Raw genomic sequence first — 16,658 nt, forward strand, 5'->3', positions numbered from 1 at the left:
AATCAAATGTGTGAATAAAATATCAGCAGTTTTGGATCGCGTAATATTTTGAAAAATATTGTCTCGAAAATGATTTTTAGTTATGTTTGATTAGGAAAAAATAAATAAAATTGAAACTTCAAGTCTTAACTATCTTCCTAAAATCTCCAGGGAAAAAGAAAATTAATTGTTCGTCACTTGTTTCTGTTATAAATCATTTGTTCACTGATACCAGATCTTACAGGTATGGTGTAGGAGATACCCCCCCTCCCCATCAAAGAAATATTAGAAGGGGTCGAGTTATAAAAAAGCAACAGCGTTAGTGCCAAATGAAAGCGGTTGTCATGGTGACGTAAAAAAGCGAAATGGAATACATATACACCATATCCTATTGTCGGTATGATAGGGCAGCCATACATATTGACGTATTGTCCAGGGTGTTTCGTGGTACACAGTTGTATTTATAACCCGGAGACCGCCATACTTGTTAGCATGATAGACTGTATTCATGATCACTTAGACGCTTACATGGTACACATACATTGGGTAATACTAATTTACGGATTATACATGACAGTATATTGATCCTGAAGTAAGGGAGAGTACATATTGGAAATCGTACAAACAATACATACCTGCCGTGACAGTTCATTATATGTGATGGATAAACACACGCTTAATCCATATTTGTTATTACAGATTTATTTGTTTGTCCGGATGACCGATTCTTCTTTTGAAATTCAACCTGATAGTCTTAACACTATGCCAGACAGCTGTACCATATCGATACTGTTAACAATCCTGTAAAGTTAGACTATAATTGTACATGGAGATACGATATCACACTGCTTCGGAGGCACGTGTCCTAGACAACCGGAACAATGGAATCGTGTTCAGGGCAACCACACCACTGGGACTATTGAATTGCTGTTTATTATAATAGTTTTTCCTATATAATTATACATTTTAAATTTAACAAAGCCTTGAAGTAATTCACCGATCGATGAAAAATCTCATATCTATTTGAAAATAAACAAGTTCAATAACAACACAAATCTTCTAGAGTTATACATGTATTGGCATTAAATAAAATCTCATATCTATTTGAAAATAAACAAGTTCAACGACACCACAAATCTTCACATGTATTGGCATTGAATGAAAAAGTTTCGATTTATTTACCGTTATCACCTAAATGACTGGTCATATGGGTGTGATTCACATTCATTTGCTTCACTGAAAGGACAACGGCATCTGGACTTTCAAAGTTAACGTCATGGCCTTTTCCCACAAAATCATCTTGGGATATCCTTAGCTGTGCCTCCCGGGAAGTTTTGATGTTATTCTTTGTGTATGTTTTACCATGACATTTTATAGGTCGGTGTCCAATACAGCCAAAACATTTCTTATCAAGTTCGGTAGTAGTTGCGTCTGCAATTTTGTTTATTATTATTATATATATATATATATAATACATATCATAGCCTGCTGATTGGCAGTCCTCTACTGTGATTGGTAATATTTGGACAAAAACAAACAATCACATGACAAAACGATACCCACAATGCATAATAATTAATTTTCCCAATCCATCCTTTGGCTGTTTTATTTTCCTGTAATGCAGTGGACGTTCACTTCGATACAGAAGCTATACAAGTAATCTGTATGTTTTGTACTACTGGGCCTCCATACAATTCGATACAGGTTATATAAAGATAATCTGTATGTTTTGTACTTCCGGGCCTCCATACACTTGGATACAGGATCTACAAATGTAATCGGTATGTTTTGTACTACTGGGCCTCCATACACTTCGATACAGGATATATAAAGATAATCTGTATGTTTTGTACTTCCGGGCCTCCATAAACTTGGAAACAGGATCTACCAATGTAATCTGTATGTTTTGTACTTCCGGGCCTCCATAAACTTGGAAACAGGATCTACCAATGTAATCGGTATTTTTGTACTACTTGGCCTCAATACACTTCGATACAGGATATATAAATGTACTTAGTCTATTTCGTACTTCCGGGCCTCCATACACTTCTACAAACGTTTTTTGAAGGATTATCCCGTGCTGAAATAGATTGTTTTAATCTGTGTTTACAGAGATTAGTTTCAATTATTTACTGGTCGTTCAGGCATTTAACTCGACTCATATCGATTGTCGCAGGTGAATTATGAAGTTTTAATGCAGAGACCGGGACGCCATAAATTCATTTAGATTTGGGTAGTTAACTGGATTTTCAGGTGAGTATTTTTTGTAGTGTAGATAGAAATATATATGTAAATCATCATACGCATGATATGTAAATCATGATTAAATACAAACAGGTAACTGTACAGGGGTATACCAAACCTGTTGTATTACAGAACACTACATTTACATATATACATTATTTATATTTGTACCTGAATAACTAACAGGATGTATAGTCTAGAACGAACTAAATGATTTTCTAATTTGTTTATATTTATACAAGATATTGATGTGTCGTGATTAAACATTGCGATATAAAATGGATATGGAATCATCATCATCATCATCATCATCATCATCATCATCATCGTCATCGTCATCGCCATCGCCGCCGCCGCCGCCGCCGCCGTCGTCGTCGTCGTCATCTACAAATATAGGAATTCGGGAAAAAACCTATGTGCTATAACTAGTTTTCGTCTGTTTAGACCATAACCCTGTTGAAGAGAGGGATTGTGGAGAAGATTTATTTACAAAAATATATTGGATGAAATCAGTAGAATTACCCGTAACATACCTTGATGTCTGGTGAGACACACGTGAGGTTTATTGACATATTCTTAAAGGAATACCCAGTGATAGTGGTACAGGTGTGTAGTTGTTTACAGAGGATACAAACAACGGATTCAACTAGTCCACGGGTCATGACGGAGGATTACAGACGACTAGTCAGGACCTTAATAGGTAGTATATCTCATGGTGTACTAGTAAAGTAGATAATGTTTTGGTGTAAATGAAAAATGAATATTGATATCTATGTTTCTGGTTGGAATTTAACTTTAAAACCTTTCGGTGGTAAATAAACATTAAAATATGTTGTCCTTGATTTAATTAATTTGTAATTTTGATAAGCTCGCGATGTTTCCTTTCGTATCCGTCATATTCTTATGATATCACTTAATATTATATCAAAATAACGTCGAAGGCTCAAAATCGACTGTCTTTACATTCATAGTATTCCCCTTCTATTTCTAGAATTCAATTTTTAACATTTAGGAAATTGTCCCGACAAAGTCACAACAATGACGAGATTTGTCGGGAGAATACAAGACGGCGTTTGATACCATAGAGTCATTTCTGCTGATAAAGAAATCGTTAACATGTAAAAATGTTTGCTATATATTACGGTCAAATATTGGCGCAACTGGTGGTGTAAATAAGAACAAACCACTCTTATTACGAAAGTAGACATTTACAAGGTCAATAAGCAAGGGGCTGACTTAATATTCCGAGTCAATACAACGACTAGCGGAGACGTGTAAATGGAAATCCTTTGTCGGATTGTGTATAACATTTCTGAAATGTACACACACTTTTTATTAAGTGGCTTTTTCACCAACCATGAACCGACTTATCTCTAAATAAATCAATGTGTTTTATAGAACTGTGATTTACCGATACTGACTACTGTCGGGGACATTACTATAGGGGGCATTGAGATACAAACTTTTGTATCGTTACCACTATATGTACAGTGATTTACTGCAACTGACTATAGAGGTATCACTATATAAACACAGTGATTTACCTGTACTGACTATAGAGATACCACTATATGTACAGTGATTTACCGATACTGACTATAGAGATACCACTATATGTACAGTGATTTACCGATACTGACCATAGATATACCACTGTATGTACAGTGATTTACTGCAACTGACTATAGAGGTATCACTATATAAACAGTGATTTTCTGATACTGACCATAGATATACCACTATATGTACAGTGATTTACCGGTACTGACTATAGAGATACCACTGTATTTACAGTGATTTACTGATACTGACTATAGAGATACCACTATATGTACAGTGATTTACTGATACTGACTATAGAGATACCACTATATGTACATTGATTTACTGATACTGACTATAGATATACCACTATATGTACAGTGATTTACTGATACTGACTATAGATATACCACTATATGTAAAGTGATTTACTGATATTGACTATATATAGAGATACCACCATATGTACAGTGATTTACCGATACTGACTATAGAGATACCACTATATGTACAGTGATTTACTGATACTGACTATAGAGATACCACTATATGTACATTGATTTACTGATACTGACTATAGATATACCACTATATGTACAGTGATTTACTGATACTGACCATAGATATACCACTATATGTACAGTGATTTACCGGTACTGACTATAGAGATACCACTGTATGTACAGTGATTTACCGATACTGACTATAGGTATACCACTATATGTAGTGATTTACCGATACTGACTATAGGTATACCACTATATGTACAGTGATTTACCGATACTGACTATAGATATACCACTATATGAACAGTGATTTACCGATACTGACTATAGAGATACCACTATATGTACAGTGATTTACCGATACTGACTATAGAGATACCACTATATGTACAGTGATTTACTGCAACTGACTATAGAGGTATCACTATATAAACAGTGATTTACTGATACTGACCATAGATATACCACTATATGTACAGTGATTTACCGGTACTGACTATAGAGATACCACTGTATGTACAGTGATTTACTGATACTGACTATAGAGATACCACTATATGTACAGTGATTTACTGATACTGACTATAGATATACCACTATATGTACATTGATTTACTGATACTGACTATAGATATACCACTATATGTACAGTGATTTACTGATACTGACTATAGATATACCACTATATGTAAAGTGATTTACTGATATTGACTATATATAGATATACCACTATATGTACAGTGATTTACCGATACTGACTATAGAGATACCACTATATGTACATTGATTTACTGATACTGACTATAGATATACCACTATATGTACAGTAATTTACTGATACTGACTATAGATATACCACTATATGTAAAGTGATTTACTGATATTGACTATATATAGATATACCACTATATGTACAGTGATTTACCGATACTGACTATAGAGATACCACTATATTTACAGTGATTTACCTATACTGACTATAGAAATACCACTATATGTACAGTGATTTACCGATACTGACTATAGAGATACCACTATATGTAAAGTGATTTACCGATACTGACCATAGATATACCACTATATGTACATTGATTTACTGATACTGACTATATAGATACCACTATATGTACAGTGATTTACTGATACTGACTATAGAGATACCACTACATGTACAGTGCTTTACCGATACTGACTATAGAGATACCACTGTATGTACAGTGATTTACTGATACTGACTATAGATATACCACTATATGTACATTGATTTACTGATACTGACTATAGAGATACCACTATACGTACAGTGATTTACCGATACTGACTATAGAGATACCACTATATGTACAGTGATTTACCGTTACTGACTATAGAGATAACACTATATGTACAGTGATTTACTGATACTGCCTATAGTGATATCACTATTGGTAAAGTGATTTACCGATACTGACTATAGAGATACCACTATATGTAAAGTGGCTGATCGGTACTGCCTATAGTGATATCACTATATGTGAAGTGATTTACCGATACTGACTATAGATATACCACTATATGTACAGTGATTTACTGATACTGACTATAGATATACCACTATATGTAAAGTGATTTACTGATACTGACTATAGAGATACCACTATATGTACAGTGATTTACCGATACTGACTATATAGATACCACTATATGTACAGTGATTTACTGATACTGACTATAGAGATACCACTACATGTAAAGTGATTTACCGATACTGACTATAGAGATACCACTGTATGTACAGTGATTTACTGATACTGACTATAGAGATACCACTATATGTACAGTGATTTACTGATACTGACTATAGATATACCACTATATGTAAAGTGATTTACCGATACTGACTATAGGTATACCACTATATGTAAAGTGATTTACCGATACTGACTACAGAGATAACAATATGTGTACAGTGACTTACCGATACTGACTATAGAGATACCACTATATGTAAAGTGATTTACTGATACTGACTATATAGAGATACCACTATATGTAAAGTGATTTACCGATACTGACTATAGAGATACCACTGTATGTACAGTGATGTACTGATACTGACTATAGAGATACCACTGTATGTACAGTGATTTACTGCAACTGACTATATATAGATATACCACTATATGTACAGTGATTTACTGATACTGACTATATATAGATATACCACTATATGTACAGTGATTTACTGATACTGACTATATATAGATATACCACTATATGTACAGTGATTTACCGATACTGACTATAGATTTTACCACTATATTTAAGGTGATTTACCGATACTGACTATAGAAATACCACTATATGTACAGTGATTTACCGATACTGACTATAGAGATACCACTATATGTAAAGTGGTTTATCGGTACTGCCTATAGTGATATCACTAAATGTGAAGTTATTTACCGATACTGACTATAGAGATACCACTATATGTACAGTGATTTACCGATACTGACTATAGATATACCACTATATGTACAGTGATTTACTGATACTGACTATAGAGATACCACTATATGTACAGTGATTTACCGATACTGACTATAGAGATACCACTATATGTAAAGTGGTTTATCGGTACTGCCTATAGTGATATCACTAAATGTGAAGTTATTTACCGATACTGACTATAGAGATACCACTATATGTACAGTGATTTACCGATACTGACTATAGATATACCACTATATGTACAGTGATTTACTGATACTGACTATAGAGATACCACTATATGTACAGTGATTTACTGATACTGACAACAGATATACCACTATATGTACAGTGATTTACTGATACTGACAACAGATATACCACTATATGTACAGTGATTTACCGGTACTGACTATAGATATACCACTATATGTACAGTGATTTACTGATACTGACTATAGAGATACCACTATATGTACAGTGATTTACCGATACTGACTATAGAGATACCACTATATGTACAGTGATTTACTGATACTGACAACAGATATACCACTATATGTACAGTGTTATCTACTCTCAAATATGGCGGTGGCCGAGTGGCCAAGGTGTCCCGACACTTTAACACTAGCCTTTCATCTCTGGGTTGCGAGTTCGAAACCTAGCTGGGGCAGTTGCCAGGTACTGACCGTAGGCAGGTGGTTTTTCTCCAGGTACTCAAGCTTTCCTCCACCTCCAAAACCTGGCACGTCCTTAAATGATCCTGGCTGTTGATAGGACGTTAAACAATAAAAATAAAAATAATCAGTACAACGCGTTTTACACATTTTGTGTCTGTGATTTTCGAAACGTTGATTCGCTATCATTTGATGGCGGAAAGTTCGCATTGATGTCAGTGAATTGTGTATCTCTGTTCAGCGGAGCCGAAATTATTTCAGTGTTTGCCTCTTTTCTGGGATTTTTACCTGGATGCTCATTACACTAATACATTGGATATATAAAGATACTAATTCGCCACTTTGAGGAAGGCTTTCGAATCTATCCTCTTGTCAAGTCTGTAAAATAGTAGTTAATAATCCTGACCATCAACATTTTGGAAGTGGGTTGTCAGAGTAATGCGATCGGGTGTTATATATCGTGCTGAATGTATTCGGCAGTATGATTCATTATGACAGCACTATATAACCGGCATTTGGAGGTTGATATGAAAATACCACAGTCTCCAAACATACACGCTCACCACATTTCCTTCTCCCACACAGAGCAGGTTGTCCTCAAATGACTATAGTTGCTTTAATGTCGTTTAATGATACAAACCAAACTAAAATACACACAAAACACGTATTTATATATGTATATGCAATATTACATATGTGATCACACTTCACACGCATATATAGCGGGACTGGACTGGGTCGATCATCGGCGACCAGGTAGCTCAGTGGTAGAGTGTTCGTCTAGAGTTCGAAGGGTCCCAGGTTCGAACCCCGGTCTGGCTGCTACATTTTCTCCTCTCCTGTTACAAAATTGGCGAGCTTGCCGACCTTTGTTTAAAGCATTAGGAGTATGTTTAGCAAAGGGATATCCGAACTTGCGGTCTTCGGGGGCGAAGACTTGAAAAAAGTAGGGAGGAATGTAGCGGGACTGGACTGGGTCGATCATCGGCGACCAGATAGCTCAGTGGTAGAGTGTCCGTCTAGAGTTCGGAGGGTCCCGGGTTCGAACCCCAGTCTGGCTGCTTCATTTTCTCCTCTCCTGTTACACATATGTTGAATGTTTAGATAGGAGTTGATATACCCTCACCAATACACCCCACTGTTTTACATTGATTATCAATACAAAGTATAATCCTACCATAGTCCAGTAATTAATGACTATGTACGGTAATCCCTGCTGGAAGCTTCTTCTAGGTTGAAGAAATAATCAGCTTATGGACATGTTATTGGATTGACCTACTTTTAAATAGCCCTGACGCACATATTTTCATCAATTTCCATCTGGCTGAAATGGAGGAACAGAAACCCAATGTAGGGTGTCATTGATCCGTCCACGTGTCCGTCAAAATTTTAATAAGTTTCTCAGAAGTGCTACAGCAGCCATCGTGATATAATAAGATCGTATGATAAGAAGAAACACAATAGGATTAAGATAACTTCGATACAGTTTAGGGTGAAAGATATTTTGTTGTATTGAGAGAATAAGCATTGACTGTATCAATGTTTTGCATACATTTTTGGTCACCTAATTTTGACGGATACGTACAATTGGGAGCGAGAATTTATGGAGTCCAAAATTGCGGGTTTAATGTCAGGATTATTTTGTGACCGGGGTCACACAGTGTGTAATTAACCAAGAAACATTTAGCATTGAATGTGTCATGTAGAAAATGTCATTGGAATCGTGTTGGATTTTTGGATCGTGTCACATAGCCTATACTATAAGACTCTATCATATGTGGTCATGTAGGATAGGGATATTCCACCCGAGGGGTCACAAAATGTGGTAAAACCCGAGGCTCATTTTGTGACCCAGAGGGTGAAATATCCCTATCCTACATGAACCACATATGATTGAGTATTTTTCTTTCATTCCCCAACCTAAAATATGCAAAAATAGGCACTATCTGTCGATAGCTTTCTCAGATAGACACCATTTTTTCTCAATCCAAACTTTTTTTCTACTGCATATGATAAAAAAAAGAACAGCGCCAATCGATTTACCATACCCCATATATGCAAACGGCGTTTGCTGTTCTAAAAACGAAGGAAACCATTCATTTCCACAGTCTAACGTTGTTTCAGCAGCCCTGTCATTGCAAGCGAAGCCAAATCACTTGATGTCGGCCAAGCTAGTGTGTCCTTTCGCGTGAAAATATAGTTCCATATTTTATTAATAAAAAACACTAAAAGAACGTGTTTTTTTTTACATAATTTATATCATAAATAAAAAAAATTATTATCTGATTACATATCTTAATTCAGTGTATTGTTGAAATGTTTAAATCATGATAGATCTACTTTCGGTTCGGCGACCTACTTTTGTATCATTGCGCGCGCGTGGCTATCCTACACCGGAAGCGAGGTAATACACACACAGCAAGCATGGGTGTATTTACCTGGACAGACCAGTATGATACCGGTAGGGATGAGAGAAAGCGATGTATATACTGCATGGGTTATTTGTGCGATTGGTAGGTCTTTTTAATCTCTCAAAATCTTTCGAATTTCAAAATGATTTATACCAGGATGTTTGTGTGTGTTTTCAGGTCACACGATGAGCAAACCATCAACGGGGATACCTAAACCTTTATAGATCGGAGGAGCCTGGCTATAAACGACGATGAAGTCGTAACCGTTATCTGCGGGCAGGTTCCCGTCACCCTTGACATACGCCATCATCGACCATATTGCGGAGTGTCCCCGACGCTACAGTTTGCCTTACTGGCTACACAATAGGTTTCTAGGACGTCACAAACAATGCCGCCCCAGACCAGTCTTCAGTTTTTCAGGAAGCGGCAGACAGTGGACACTCTGTTGCTTGAGCGTCCACAGAGTCTCTCCGCTTTCTATCAGGCCGTCGAGGTTGCACTGAAGGATATAGAAATCCAGCTGATAGAGGTGCAAGCATCCTTTTACGGCCGAACGCGCACTGTGGAGGACGAGATCCGACAATGGATGCCTGCACTGGAACACACCATGCAGTTCGCTAAGGTGTCGGAATTGATCTGCAAAGGAAATCTACAAAATCTGTTTGACCTGTACGATCGGTCTATGGGAGATCCCACCATGGAGGTAAAGTTTGACAAGGTGTCAGTTCAGGCAGTGATGCAGGTCATTGACAAAGTACTTTCCTACCTGAAGACAGGGTTTGCCTCTATTATGGACACGCTGAAATCTGTTTCAGGTTTTATGAGAAAATATTGCTTGAGTTTCGTAAGTACAGATGGAGATGCATTTCTAGAGACTGCAACGAACTACGAAAAACAAAGAAGAGATTACGCCAATGCCATTCAAATTAATCTGGATGACATAACGCAGATGGCTGAACGCTTTGAAAAAGACGGTATCCATCTGCAGGAGTTGGGATCTATTCCAAAACAACTCGCCGATAAATATGAATGCAAGCATGTGCCGTTACTTGTAATGTTTCCAGGTGCATGTGAAAATATAAGAAACGCTTGCATAGGAATCCGGAAGTGGATTCAAGCCGATCACGGCTACCCAACATTCCTACAATATGACTTACAAGATCTTGAAAAGAGACACGATGACTTCAATAAGACAATACGTGACTTACAGCTAACGTCCTCTCATCTCGACCACAGAGTTAAGGTCTATAAAAGAGACATTTCCGAGTGCGAGGCAGAACTCAAACGGTTATTATCTAAGGAAAAGATGATTAAACGCCAGTCCGAGGGTCTTGGCCATGAGCTTAAAGATTTGGAGATGGAAATCGGTTACCGTGAAATTCGTCGGGAACAGTTGAAACACGACGAACAAGAAAGTAGCAACAGACAGAAGCTCGAGCAGAATATGACCGAACTCGAAAATTATAGATCTAAGCGATTGATAGTATACAGAAAGTATGAAGAAATGAAACGCAAGCTTCACTTTCTTCAACTGAAACGTGATAAAAAAGTACAAAAAGAGGAAGAACTAGGGGAACTACGAAAAGAACACAAAGCTGCGAGAAAGGAACTAAGGAAGACAGAACTCGAAAAGGACAGACTCCAAATGAATGTGATGAAAATGAGAGAAATTATTCGGTTTAAAACCAGTCCTGAGATTTTGAAGAAACTATTTTATAACATGCCGCTTACCAGTAAGAACACTGGTCTTACAAAACGGAAAAAAGGAGCTGGTAACGTTGTAGGTAAGTATCTCACCTGCTGTAGGTACTACACATGTGTACCGAAAGTCTATCAGCTTACCTTAGAAACATCATCTAAAGGCGCTAAAGAAAGTGTAGTAGTCCACTTTTACAGAAATTATGCAAGAATAACCTTGTCATGTTATTATTCTCTGTTTCCAGATAATGTCAGTTACCTCTGAGATAAGATTCATGATACGAAATTTTGAATGAATACATTCTGAAAAATTGTCAACGAGTATCTTTAATCTAGCACAAGACGGAACCAATGGCAAAATATTTTATCATGTGATTATTTTTCCATCGTTCTCCAGCTGTTTTTGTTAACTGCAATTTCGTTTTCAAGCTGATCATCGTTACCAAAACTACATCTTTTCTTATTTGGGATAGGAGATTAAGCGTATATTATAATCTGTTTAGGTTATGTCATATGCGCAAAGTCACCATTTTGACGAGACGAAGTTGTAATACTATGATCACGAAAATTAATGTTGATATGGACTGTCCCGCCAAGAATAGTGCCATGAAACAGAGTGTTCAAACTTTCATAAACGACGACGTTTAACAACATTTTGTTTCCGGTATTTCTACTTTTGCTCCACGACTAAAATAATTATTATGTTATTAAGATATAGGGTATATCCTTGTGCTGTTTGATATTTACCTGGCTATGGTTACCCTGTCTTGAGGTTACAGGTGTCTACATGTTATGGTGTTATACATTATTTGATCCCCAGAAATGTCTTCATTGATGAGAGCTATTTTACATCGCAGCGGCCGTCAAATTGTACGTTTCAAAATAAATAGTAAAAAGAAGTAGCATATCAACGCGAATGATACATCAGCCAATCAGCCGGTAGTAATATATCATCAGCCAATCAGCCGGTAGTCATATATCATCAGCCAATCAGACGGTAGTCATGTATCATCAGCAAATCAGACGGTAGTCATACATCATCAGCCAATCAGACGGTAGTCATACATCATCAGCCAATCAGACGGTAGTCATATATCATCAGCAAATCAGACGGTAGTCATACATCATCAGCCAATCAGACGGTAGTCATGTATCATCAGCAAATCAGACGGTAGTCATACATCATCAGCCAATCAGACGGTAGTCATATTATAAATCTCTCCTATATTAATATGAATTATATCGCATATTAGGAACATGGTCACTAATGTAAGCATCTTGTATTACAGACAAACTAGAGAGGGCATCTCGAGTTGCCGCCACCCATATTGACGTCGACTGGCCCAAGCTGTATCGTGTACTTCCGTTTTATCCCCCGCGTGGGGACGAGAATGTGCGGATAGATATTGATGAAATAGGACGTGTATTCATGCGCGATATCCAGGAGACACAAGCCAAGCAGTCCCTTGCCAAGTGGAGAAGAATGCACAACAGAGCGAGTGTAGACGATCTTAAAGCTGCTCTCCATCAGATCAGGCGAAAAGACATTGTGGAGGAAATAGACACAGAGCTTGCAAAGCGAGCAAATAAAGTGAAGCAAGAAAACTTACAAAAGGCGGAGTCTCCAACTAGAACTGTTCGCTTTCCCAGGGTATTAGTACAGCCCCCACAGACGCCACGATCAAGAAACAGCGGTATGATGTTTGTGCACTAAAGTCAGTCCATCGGTCTTAGAGTTCGAGACCCGAAAACAGTGATAGGAATCAGTCCAGTGGTCTCAGTCTCAAGTATATTGAGGAAAAAGCATTATGTAACTCATGCGATAATCTGACGTCCCTAGACTTCTAGAACCCGGAACTGTGGTATGCCTTTCATGCACCAGCTTCAGACTGGTGGCTTTTGACTTCAAACTCTCCGATATGTGACATGTACTTTTAGCCAATAATGGTTTGCAAATCAAACACGTGATATATTGTTTGACCAATTTTGATACATATATATATGTTTTAGGGTGTTTCGATCTCGTTTAGCATTTGGTCAAAATGCCAAATCATCACCACTTGATGAATTATATTAGCTCCTAAAGATGTTTATCATTTTCCATGTTGTCCCTGTCTAGCTGTCTTTTGGAGCTCGGATATCCTAGCATTATCCGAGCATAGAACAAATTCAGAAAGTCGGAAAACATCATGTTTGATTGCAAGGGGTTCAGATATCGTTGAAGATATGCTGGTGTTATACACAACTAATATACCTCTTTACAGTGATAAAGAAGCTGATTTGAAAATAAACCATTTGATATGCTTGTTGCGATGCATTTAAAAGAAATTTAGTTTGATATTTAGCTATTGTGATAAAACATGAGATTTCAATAGCTTAATGAGATACCTTCTTCTCTGCCAAACATATATTTAATGTCTTTCCAAGAAACAACAGGACAGTTCCGATGAAACGATGGCAAAATATCTACACCTAAGATTTACACGCGTATTCCCAAAAAACAATAATATCAGACCAGATATTCCGGAAGGGTAAGCGTCTTCTGCTTCATTGAAGATACTCTACATGCTCATCTAGAACAAATGTATGTATGGTAGCTCGCGCGTTAAGTCGACAGCCGACAGTCATACCACTGAGTATCGAACACGCTTAACTGTGTATCGCCAAAGGTCTAATATGCTATTTCCACAGAACAGTCATCAACCCGTCTCACTCTGTGTTGTCACTTTTCTGTCAGCCACGTCTTCTGCCAACCGTTCACGTTATTATGACGTTGGAATGTATATATGTATTTTATTGTTTCTATATTTGTACTGAAAATCATTCAATAACTGTTCGTACTGATTAGGAGGACATTTCTTCTAGTCCATTATACTGACATTGGGAGGCACATCTCCTAGTCCATTATACTGACATTGTGAGGATATTTCTCCTAGTCCATAATACTGACATTGGGAGGACACCTCTCCTAGTCCATTAAACTGACATTGGGAGGACACCTCTCCTAGTTCATTATACTGACATTTGGAGGACACCTCTCCTAGTTCATTATACTGACATTTGGAGGACACCTCTCCTAGTCCATTATACTGACATTGGGAGGACACCTCTTCTAGTCCATTATACTGACATTGGGAGGACACCTCTCCTAGTCCATTATACTGACAGTGGGAGGACATCTCTCCTAGTTCATTATACTGACATTGGGAGGACACCTCTCCTAGTCCATTAAACTGACATTGGGAGGGCACTTCTCCTAGTCCATTATACTGACATTTGGAGGACACCTCTCCTAGTCCATTATACTGACATTGGGAGGACACATCTCCTAGTCCATTAAACTGACATTGTGATTGAAAAGATATGTATCTCTGTACATCACATTAATTGTCAAGTAGAGAGCATCAGGTGCACAGTGTAAATTACGTTGGTCTAGAAACAGAACCGATAGCATTTCTAATTAGAAACGCCAAACTCCATAGCCCAAAGGTGAAGCAGTTTCAAAGGTGAAGTTAGGCAAAGTTTGTCTTTTTCTATACCTTTTTTCTGGATGCCAGCAAATATTTTTGAGCTGGTGAAGGAATTGTACCACAACTTTGAAAGTGCTGTCATTCGCGAGGGGAAATAATAGAATTATTCGATAGAGACAGGAGTGAAACATGGTAAGTTGTGTGAATTTACAACAAAGGTTCACGATTTAAATTAGGCAGATGACATAGCACGGTGAACATAAATAAATGCAGTCTTAAGAATGAATGACGTATTACGATGAGTACACCAGTAGAGGATGGTGAAAGCTTTGAATACCCGGGAGCATGTTGTGTTTCAAAAGTAGGAGGAAGTACAGCCATTATTTGCAACAGAATAGCCACAGAGCGGAATGACATTTGGAGCTCAAACAATATAAGCAAAAAACTGAGATAATACAAGTTACTTGAAGAACATGGTAAATGAAGAAAGGAGAAGAAAGGAAGATTGATATATTCCAACAAAAACACCTGAGATGAAGACTTAAAATCAAATGGCAAGACCGCATCTGTAATGAGAAAGTACTGAAGAGTACAGGAATGGAAACGTTAAAAGGTGATGTAAGATGAAGATACATTGGTGGATTTCCACGCTAGACCATAACAAGACTGACTCACAGCTGGTGTTCATGATTGAAATATCCAAATATCATACGGTGTATGTATGTATGTATGTATGTATGTATGTATGTATGTATGTATGTATGTATATGCGAAATCAACGTGCGAGATGCAATCAAGTGAGTGACGTAATAATTAAATATGTATATATGGTGAGTGAAATTATTTAGGAAGTAATGAATCCAGTGTATGAATGTGTGTAATAAATTGAAAGAAAATGAATGTAAGGTGATGAATGAGAGCCCTCTTGTATGAGGATATATTTGTCAGGATACTGAATCCAGGGCCTCAACCCTGGCAGCAGTCCAAATTTTTAAATGTTCTGGGGCATTAAAATTTCTTGTACCTTAAAAAAAAAAAAAAAAAAATAGATACATTGGTCATTCTTTCTGAAAATCAATCAACAACAGTAGCGTTTTAATGGTTCCCAGATCCCAGAAGGCAACGAAATGCGGTCGGTCGACAAAAGACAACATGGTGATGCACTGTAGAGAAGAAAGGAACAGCAACAAGTTGGAACTTTGGAGCGAGGTACAGACTGCAAAAAACAACAGGAAATCGTGGATGCAGATTGTTTATTCCTTATGTTCCACCTGACACGAGGTAAATAGGCAACAGCTTATACTTGATCCAAGTTCCATCAACGCCCCTTAACCCAAGGAAATTTATTTACTTTAAATTTTCCGAAAACATTATTAGATTTGAGAAATATCTTTAATCAAGATTTCCCCCTTTAATCCAATAATGGTCTCATATGGAAAATTTTCAGTGAAGTTAAGGAAAACGTTGATGAAATCGGAGCCTGCTTTTGTTTTCAAATTACAATTAAATCAAATTAAATTTCAAATTTACAGAATAACTTATCAAAGAAGATTTTAAAGACATTTGAGAATCTTGTTATTTGAATTTTAAAATGTTTTAATTTTTCATAAATCTCAAAGCAAGGACACAACTAACATACCAACTTGACCACTTAATTTC

General features: G+C 37.1%; 1 protein-coding gene and 1 non-coding gene across 3 annotated transcripts; both read left to right on the top strand.

The window, feature by feature from the left end:
* The first annotated feature begins 2,102 nt into the window (after nt 1-2,102).
* Nucleotides 2,103-14,570, top strand: LOC117343895 (myosin-4-like). 2 transcript variants are annotated; one of them, XM_033906443.1, is made up of 3 exons: nt 2,103-2,232; nt 10,009-11,615; nt 12,819-14,570. In XM_033906443.1, exons 2-3 carry the CDS (start codon nt 10,220-10,222, stop codon nt 13,241-13,243), a joined length of 1,821 nt encoding a protein of 606 aa, XP_033762334.1. In that variant the 5' UTR covers nt 2,103-2,232; nt 10,009-10,219; the 3' UTR covers nt 13,244-14,570. The 2 variants fall into 2 exon arrangements, with proteins under 2 accessions (XP_033762334.1, XP_033762335.1); XM_033906444.1 differs by lacking the exon at nt 2,103-2,232 and adding an exon at nt 2,714-2,923.
* Trnas-aga lies at nt 8,410-8,481 on the top strand. The gene has a single exon. It is a non-coding gene; the product is annotated as a tRNA-Ser (tRNA).
* Nucleotides 14,571-16,658: the final 2,088 nt, after the last annotated feature.

Source organism: Pecten maximus, chromosome 15, assembly GCF_902652985.1.
Source record: "Pecten maximus chromosome 15, xPecMax1.1, whole genome shotgun sequence".
Taxonomy (NCBI): Eukaryota; Metazoa; Mollusca; class Bivalvia; order Pectinida; family Pectinidae; genus Pecten; species Pecten maximus.

Coding starts and splice junctions, on each gene's coding strand:
- LOC117343895 (XM_033906443.1), top strand. CDS start 10,220: ATGCCGCCCCAGACCAGTCTTCAGTTTTTCAGGAAGCGGCAGACAGTG. Junction 11,616..12,818: donor AGGAGCTGGTAACGTTGTAG/GTAAGTATCTCA, acceptor CTTGTATTACAG/ACAAACTAGAGAGGGCATCT.